The sequence below is a fragment of the Teleopsis dalmanni genome, chromosome 2 (genome assembly GCF_002237135.1).
Source record: "Teleopsis dalmanni isolate 2A chromosome 2, ASM223713v2, whole genome shotgun sequence".
Lineage (NCBI taxonomy): Eukaryota > Metazoa > Arthropoda > Insecta > Diptera > Diopsidae > Teleopsis > Teleopsis dalmanni.
In genome coordinates this window covers 44,083,397-44,092,744 of record NC_051847.1, presented here as the reverse complement: position 1 = coordinate 44,092,744, position 9,348 = coordinate 44,083,397, and the positions used below count along the sequence as shown (strand labels likewise).

Genomic DNA, 9,348 nt, shown 5'->3' with positions numbered 1-9,348 from the left:
ACTATATACCAAAAAAAAAACTGTTAAATTAAAAAAAAACAATATTCTGCCAATTTTCTATGTTTACTATTCATTCTATTACTAATTAAAATATTCTTGTTCATTAATTGAACTCAACCTTCAAAGATATATTTTTTAAAGTAAACAGACCAAGTTCATTTAAAAATTGGTTATATGTATAAATAATTATTTTATATATATATATATATATATATATATATAATTATATTAAAGAATTTAAATGCTAAATAAATATATATGTGTACATTTTTATTGTATTCATAGTTTTATTAATCAATTTATGTTATTAGGATTACAGTTAAAGCTCTATTAAATGGACATATCTTCTAACAGTGCAATGTCGTTAGTCTAAAGTTTTCAATTTTTATAAAAATTAGAATTTTTTTGTAGCGAAACTGGAAGAAAAAAATTTCTATAACTATAGTCCATAGACATATAAATTCTCACACATCAACATCGAAATAGAGAGCTGTAGTAGGACCTTTAAGGGTACCTATATCTTTACAGGGCTAATAATTATGCTTCAGATCTTTTAAATTCTTTAGATTTCATAATTAGATCGTGTTTATTATTTCAAAGATGATAAACCTTGTGTAAGTTCCACTCTTCAAAGGTTGTATTCATCTGCTTTTGGATGTAAGAAGGGCTCTCTTCGTCGATTGAAGTTTTTCGACCGTAGACACTCATCAGTTATATAGTCTGGATTTTAAATTATATCTTGAATAAAAAGCTGCATGAATCTCAAAAACATTCATGTCCAATTAAAAATTGTGGCAATAGTAATTCCAGATCACCGTTTACTCGATTTATCTATATGATTACCATAAAATGTGTAAATATTAACTTTTGATGGTGATCCCACAGATGTTTCCAGTCATTATGATACTTGTCCTTGATTTCTAGATAAGGAACTGACAATTATTGTACACATTAAGCGATGTGTGTGGGTGAACGCAGAAAAAACAATCGTCTACAGAAAGCGCTTTTAGATCTACTAGATACATGCGAAGTTTTGACAGCCTATAATCACACAATATAACTGATTTTGAAAAGGAAGCCAAAAGCACTCGTGAGGCAACTCTGTTTAGCCTCATATGTTTGGCATTAGTCGGGATATCATCTTGTAGAATGTAGAGAACTTATTTCCGAATAAGTTTAAGTGTTTTTACAGTAAAGCATAGCTCCGCAGTATACATAAATTACATTTTTTGTACTGCTCATTAAAAGTACCTCTATTTTGTGATCAACAAACTCCAATCTGTTGTTTTGTTGCTAAGATTTAATTGCAGTGGCCTTGCAATTCTCCAACTTCTTTATTTAGAGTTTTAATAATGATCAGTATTGCAATTAAGTCAAATCTTTCTGGCTTTTTGATTCGAAGAATACCATCGTATATGATATTTTAGATAATTGACGCAAGAACAGAATTGTAGATGAGCTAAACCGTTAATTTCCACGTATTAGAGCCGGTTTCCGCATTGCGATGAAGTAATCTTTTTATAAATAGCTTTTGGATTGAACTGCTAGTCTCGTAGATGTCCATTTAAGAGCGCTTATACTGTATATTATCTTTAGTTTTTAACTTGTTGTTCTATGTTTTTATTTATTTTACTTAATGAATTTTTTTACATGCTTTTAGGACGTTCGTTTTTGGTACTCCAAAAGGGTGATTACAACAGACAATATTAAAGAGTTTATTTATATATGGACAACTCTCTACCTATTATAGACAACATTACGAATATATGGAATAATCTGATGTCGCCGGTTATAAACTCTATTACTTGCAAAATTTTCCGTCATAGCACCAAGGAAGTGAATCTATCTATAATATTTCTTCAATAATTATGTGTATAGTTTCAGTGCTTGCTTTATTTCAATCGAATTATTTTTTACCATCATATCTGACATTAAGATTTTTATAACATTTTTAAAAACCATTTTTAAACTACAATATGGAAATAGAATCATATATATATGATATAAGTACATAAGTTGTACACAAGTAAGTATTATAGACAAATATATTTTAGCAAAATACTTGGTTCTTACTAATGTAATTTTCACTAATTATTTTCATTGTCTTAAAATGGTTTAAAAATTGTCACGTATCTAGATGTTCTTTATTGCTGTAATGTTTGTATGTATAAATATTATATAGTTATTAAGTATAAGATTTATGAATTGCTTTCTTTATCTTTGTTACAGAAAATTTAAATTTAAATTCCATCTTTTTGTTTCATATATATTTTAATATTCGATACCAAGCTTTTTCAGAACATATCAAGAACTGTAAAGAATAAAAAAGTAATTGTTAATAAACATTGAATAAGAGATATAATTTTTTTAAATTTTTTTCTATTTCTATACCCGTTAATCTATTTTTAATAATCAAAAGAGTACTACTAAACTTTGAGAATCCTAAGTATGCCTCTGGTTGAAAACAATGGACTTGTAAGACATACCATATCTTTCAATAAGAGAAGTTCATTCAAATGCGAAATGTATTTTATCTGATACTCAATACATAAATAGATGATGACGTTCATCTCTTTATAATAATCTTTATATTTATATTAATCTTTGTAATTTTTAAATATAATCTTCGAATAATGAAAAGCGATGATATGGTATGTTATAATTAGGTAGAATCAACATTAAAGCTGAAAACGAGTAGGAAACCTGGAAAACGAGTAGGTAGCTAATTGTTAAAAATAAATCTGACTACGGAATATGATTGTTTCCAGTAATGTTACCATTCTCTTAATGAGCTACTTGATCCTGATGAAAAGGTAGTGAATAAGATTTAACTGGAATTGAAATTTACAAAGTGTTCAAAGTAAAAGAAAGTTATTGAGGATGAAGTATATGGGGATTTTTTCTCGCTTCAAGAGCAAAAAAGGTGTGATGTGCTATAGATTTGGGAAAATTAACATCAAAATTTTGGAAATGAAAAGAGATCAGCTAGAGAAGAGAAAAAATTTATACCGCGAATTCACATATTTGAGCAGTTTCATATATTGCTTCTCTCACAGAATCCATTTTCCTTTTACTCACTTCCTACACATTCCATTTTCTAACCCATGTATACGTATTTTGAATTTGTTCCATGTCTTCCGATATGTAGTTATACTCGTTTCACAACAACAACATCAATTGGCGATAGGTTAGGTTAGGTTCGGAAGGTGCTTCCACTCTGAGGTATATATTGCTCATTGTGATGCCCTTGAAAAATTTTGCCGGAAGAAGCGAGTTGCTATCCTTGTTAAACCATTTGGTTTTCCAGATGAAGTTAAGGAGATCCAATAAGTTTGCTTTTGGTATATTCTTTGAAGCCAGTGAAAAAGCGATCCTCAAGATATTGAAGTCACCTTGTCTGTAGTCCTGGACAGAGACACAGGAAGTGGTTAATAGATTCTACTTTCTCTTCATCTTGGCAACTTCTGCATAATCCACTTGTAGGAACTCGCCATCGTTGGAGCATAAGGGCGCAATAGCACAGTGCCCCGTCAGTACTCCAGTAAGCACACGAACTGCAGGTTTGCTTCAATTGGCGATAGTATGCAGATATTTAGGTTGATTGGCGGGTGTTACTTAACTTAACTAAATCGGTATGTAAGTATCTTAACTGCATTATCTGCCAATCTATAAATAGATGGTAATATTTCTAAGTTACTATTTAAATTTTTAATAGACTTAAAAAATTGAATGCATTAAGGACCCACTTAAAGTATACAACAAACTCTATTGTTAGCTTTCTAAGTACATTGTATGTATAAAACGTTTAAATTTCAGTTTTTTGTGTAATAATAATGCATTTTCAATTCGCCACGGTTAATGCTTTTGTATATTAGAATAAATATTTCAGTAAGCATTTTTGGCTATAAGTTCTTGGTCCTTTCGGTTTTTTGGGGAGCAAATATTAGCATTTCCATGCACGTTTGTAAATTGTTTACGTGCATATTCAAATGCAGTTGGAATATCCTTCGGTTGCCGTTGTGAAAGTGTGAAATGTTTCCATTTGTAAATGGCTTCCCAAGCATATTCCTTTCTCTCGCAGTCGAAGATATATGATTTTTCCTTTGGTTTACAAATGTGCATGCATGTTAAAATGGCTACCAGCCCGGAGCGATAAGCAAAATGCCATTTTATGTTAATTTTCCACACAAATTTGCATATAAAAATTCACTATTAAAAAATGGATGTTTCCATGAAAAAGTTTTCACAATTTTCCTGAATTATTTTTTGTACACTATTTTGAATTATTTGAATGCGGATATAATATCCACAAATATTATAGGACTATTAAGGGATTAAAAAAATGCTAGTATTTAAAATTTGAAATAAATTTTCAGTTTATATTTACATTTATTTTTTAATTAAATTTATTAAAAGCTTGTTAATCGATGGAGAGGAGAAATTTAAATACTTTCTTACTGATAAACACGGATATTATATACTTCATCAATCTTAATTTAGTGTCCAGACTTTCAGTTATTGATTGAGTTCAAAAAACTGGAGTTGCAATACTAGAGCTATATCACCATCATCTATAAAGATATGTAACTGTCTTTATAATATTTAGCTGTTAAATATTTAACTGTCTTTAGTTCAGGTATTAAGTGCTGGTAGTTCATGGTCTCATAAATAAGATATTACTTATTTGTAAATACAACGTCCAGACAAACCCAAACAGTATTACCATCCTTAACATCAATAACAATCCTTTATTCAATTTTACCTGTCTGGATTTACATAAGGTTTCAGTCAAAGTAGCTTTCAAAAAAATATAACAGGATTAGTAATATTCTACGGAGACCTACAGAAGGTATTACTTATAAACCCTAAATTTTGCTTATAACCCCAAGTCATGGACAAAATTCAACATGTAAGATACAAATTGAACCAGAACTGCGAATTCAAGGAAAGAACTGAAGTAAAGTTAAGTGGTTCCCATCAGATAGAGTTTAATAGGGATTATTTGCTTCAACATTATATTTGTTGAGGAAATTTAAAGGATTGTATATACCAAGGAAAAATTCGAATGCAATCATATCAAATATTATAATAGCCAAATGGAACAATAGGAGCTCGATTGATATCTTTTATAATACTCAATAGTAAATTTATAAATGATATTCCGTTTTTCGACTTCTTTGACCAAGCCTAAAGAGTTTATTCACATCAGCATTTGAAGCTAGGCTAGTATAAGAATGTAAGTTCTAAGCATAATACATAAAGATACATTTAGCTGATAATTACTATAAACACTGGATGCATTTAGCGCGTGTTTGCAACATGTTGCAACTATGAAGAGCACTAGTTGCTGAGAGCACAATACAGTAATTAAGCAGAAATAGTATTCTAAAGGATTGCTTCTTTATGTAGTGAATAACTAGAAAGATAGTCCCAGTTATCATCTTTTAATAAAACAAGAGACAAAATTGGATAGTTAACTTATAAAAATCAGAAGAAATAATACGATCTCTTAAGTTTCAGTCAATTCAATTTTCAATACCAAACCCAAACCTTTCCTCTTGTAAACGCCACTGTCTTGCTTCTTTGAGTACTGAAGGAAAGCAAGATCGAATAAAAATAACAAAACTATTTAACTATTGTAGTCTTCCTCTCCTCGTGGAACATAGGGCCTCAACTATTTATCTAATATTTATCTAACACTTTTATATAAAATTTATCATTAAAAATTTCTATGCTGGGAAGTAAATCTGGAAGTCCATATTATTACCATTGAAATTTGTGCTCAATCCTTTATATATAAAAAAGGAAATACTTAAGCTTTCTAATAATAAAAGCTTTACAATGTATATATAAAAACAACATAAAAGGGAATACGAGTATAAATAAGAAATTATTTAATTATAGATATTTATGTGCAATATGAGGGAACACCGAAGACAAAACCTAACTGCCAATATTGACTTTGAAATTACTTAGGAAGAAATATAAAACTACTTTATAAGTTTCTATAAAACACCTCCACTCAAACTTTACTAACTAAACTTATAGTAAATAACATAATTATATTTTATCAACAATTTTACTTTAGGTATTTAATTTACTTAATTAAAAACAAATTATTTGTTTGATTTATTCGTCAAGTTAGTTAGGATACGCAATAAAACCTCTGAGCTGATAAGGAAATGAATCAGATTATGAAAGGATTTCATATTGAATATACAGAGGAAAATATACAGAGGAAAGATGAAACCTCCAGTTAAAACCAAGCATTCTAAAAATACAGAGTTTAGTCTCACAAATATTTTGAAAACAAAACTGAAGAATAGTTTTAAGCTATTAGTGACTAATACGAAAGGGTTTTGTGATAATACATCTATGCATGGTGTTAAATACTTAGGGAGTAAGGATTTGTACACTTTCGAAAAGTAAGTTGGAATATTATTGAATAAACTATTTAATATCTTTAGTTTATCTTTTATTTAGATCGTATTTCCTTTTGGCTATTATATCTGTTATATTATTTATTGGATTTTTCGCACTGAAAGCCTTTGATAAATGGAATATTACACCTGTCATAGCTTCAATCAATCCAAAGCAATATATTATAACTGATGAGCCATTCCCAGCGGTTACAATATGCAATTTAAACCAAGTAGACAAAGATAAAGTGGAACACTTTAAGAAGTAAGTTAAAGTGAAACACGCTTGTATTTGTTACAGTACTATTGTCCTATTGTAGTATAAATTTATTTATAATACCCATATTAAAAATTATGTTGTAACTGCTTTTAATCATTTAACTTAATTAGAAATTCCACAGAATATGCTATGACCCAAATGCTATGTAGACGTCCATTAAAGCAATTCTTGAATTCATCCATCGGTGATTTTAACAACATGAGAGATTTTATTTGGAATGTAAGTAGTTTAATAATAAGCTAATAGTGGAGATATAAGCAATAACTACATATATATATATATAGATTTCTCAACGTTGTTCGGATATGGTTATTTCTTGTCAATTTGGCAATAGTGTGTATGATTGTCAGAAATTATTTAATCCAGTTATAACTGATGATGGTCTCTGTTGTGTATTTAACACTGTACATCCGAAATTTCTTTATAAAATTAAGTAAGTAATGATACTGAAGTCTTATTTAGAAAATTACAATATGTCTAGTTCTAGAACTGAGAAATACAACACGAACATCGATGACACCACACCAGTAGAATGGAGCGCAGAGAAAGGTTATCATAGTAAATTACCTAAAGAATTTTATCCACGACGTACTGTTGGTGTTGGAGAAACCTTGGGTCTAAGCATAGCACTTTACGCTGATGCAGGAAATTATTATTGTTCAACTGGTAATGGTATCGGATTTAGAATTTCCATATACAATCCCTCAGATTTTCCAAATATGCGAGAAATTGGTTTACTACTTTCAGTAGGAACTGAGACAAGAATTCGTCTTAGTAATGAACGCACTGAATCTGCTTTAAATTTACGCAGCTTAGATACACAATATAGACGATGTGTATTTCAAGATGAGAGGGAATTGAATTTTTTCACCCATTACACACAACGTAATTGCAATATTGAATGCCTAACGAATATTATCCTCAAGAATTGTGGTTGTGTTGAGTATTTTTCTCCACGATTTTATGGGAATGAAACTATCTGCGGTATACGTGAGGAACAGTGCGTAAGACGAGTACGAGTGCTTGCTACGACAGCTGAAGACGGACGTTTCGATTGCGACGATATTTGCCTGCGTAGTTGTTTTGATTTGACCTATATGCCAGATTTCTTTTCAGCTATAATGTATGAACCACGCATATATGCCACTAATCCAAAAATGCAGAACTTGAGTGCGGATGAAGTGTTGGAAAACATTGCTATGGTTAACTTGTATTTTGCAGAGAATGTCTATAGAAGTACTAAGCAGAGTGAGTTTATAGGCACAACGGATTTTTTGTGTAAGTTTTTGTGTATATAAGAGTTAATATAGTGTTTAATAGAAAATAATATTTTTTAGCTAGTGTTGGTGGCATTATTTGTTTATTTTTCGGTTTTAGTTTTGTCTCAATTGCGGAGCTTATATTTTTTATTTTAATACGTTCATTAGTGCAAATACCAGATCAGTGGAAACATCAAGTCAACAACTTAAATAAGAAATCAGTTGTGAGTGGCAAAATCTCTACTTTGTCACATTTTGTTGAGAATGATCAACGTTGGGCGACAAAACAAAGAATTGCTGTTAAATAGCAAGGTTTCTATATAAACCAATAATATATAATATAATACATATTTATTTATGATTTATGATTTATGAAAATGAAAACAAAACAAGCCAAAAGCACCAGCTAGATGGTTTGAAACCCAGAAAGGCTTAAAGTACCCATTAAAACTAATTAAGAGAATTTAGTAACAAGAATTAATAAAGTTGATTTACTTCATCAGAATAAAACTTATAGTTGTTATTCCTCGAAAATTATACAGACGGTATCTGGTAATAGTATACGGAAACCTTCATACCAAAAGTAGATTTATTGAGAATACAGAAAAAAAGAAACTTTCTCAAATAAGATAGTCAGCTTACACTACTCCCAAAACAAATGGCGCCTTCAGGGTTTGAAGAAATTAGCCCAAATTAATTAATTAATTTTAAAAATATAAAAAAGAATTTGGAAAATATAGGTCTTCGACAATAATAAGAAGTTATTTAGTACACTTTATAAAAAAATCGGATTTAAAGAGTAAATGTTTTAAAAAGTGGATCTATCGTATTCAAAAGTTTATAGAAATTAATATATACCTATAGTCTAACTTTCATAATTCCATAAGAACTATTTAGCACAGTAAAGGTTCTTCTTATGGAGACTTCGAGTTAACGAAATTTTTTGTAATTGTATGTAATTTGCTCTCTAAACTCTGTTGCACTCTATTTAGTTTGAAAATTCGAATTATAGAAAATTCGAGTTATAGAAGTTCGAGTTATGATAGTTTGACTGTATTATATTTATTTATTGATTTATTTTGTGGTGCGGAGAGGAGATTTAAAAATACCTTACACATCATCACTATGTCGTCGCAATAATGGTATGCCTGATTTGCAAGGACTAAAAACAATCCCTTCATATACCAGACCGTTTCAACACTGGAACTTCATCGTGAATACATGAAGAATCATTTTCTGCCGTGATAATGAATAAAGTATTGAAAGTCTGAAAAATTATGAAAATGAAAGTTATAAAATTAAATTTATTTTTGTGACCAACTAACTAAAATATTGATACTCCACTCATTCTTGATAATAGCTTTAAAGAATTTTAAATAACAAAATTGTG

The 9,348-nt window shown here is 29.6% G+C and overlaps 1 protein-coding gene across 1 annotated transcript; it reads left to right on the top strand.

The window, feature by feature from the left end:
• Positions 1-6,155: 6,155 nt before the first annotated feature.
• LOC119682028 (pickpocket protein 28-like) lies at positions 6,156-8,397 on the top strand. The gene is made up of 6 exons (XM_038095361.1): positions 6,156-6,425; positions 6,484-6,684; positions 6,810-6,918; positions 6,984-7,132; positions 7,187-7,977; positions 8,037-8,397. Exons 1-6 carry the CDS (start codon positions 6,244-6,246, stop codon positions 8,264-8,266), a joined length of 1,662 nt encoding a protein of 553 aa, XP_037951289.1. The 5' UTR covers positions 6,156-6,243; the 3' UTR covers positions 8,267-8,397.
• The last annotated feature ends 951 nt before the right edge of the window (positions 8,398-9,348 follow it).

Coding starts and splice junctions, on each gene's coding strand:
- LOC119682028 (XM_038095361.1), top strand. CDS start 6,244: ATGAAACCTCCAGTTAAAACCAAGCATTCTAAAAATACAGAGTTTAGT. Junction 6,919..6,983: donor TGAGAGATTTTATTTGGAAT/GTAAGTAGTTTA, acceptor ATATATATATAG/ATTTCTCAACGTTGTTCGGA. Junction 7,978..8,036: donor AGGCACAACGGATTTTTTGT/GTAAGTTTTTGT, acceptor AATATTTTTTAG/CTAGTGTTGGTGGCATTATT.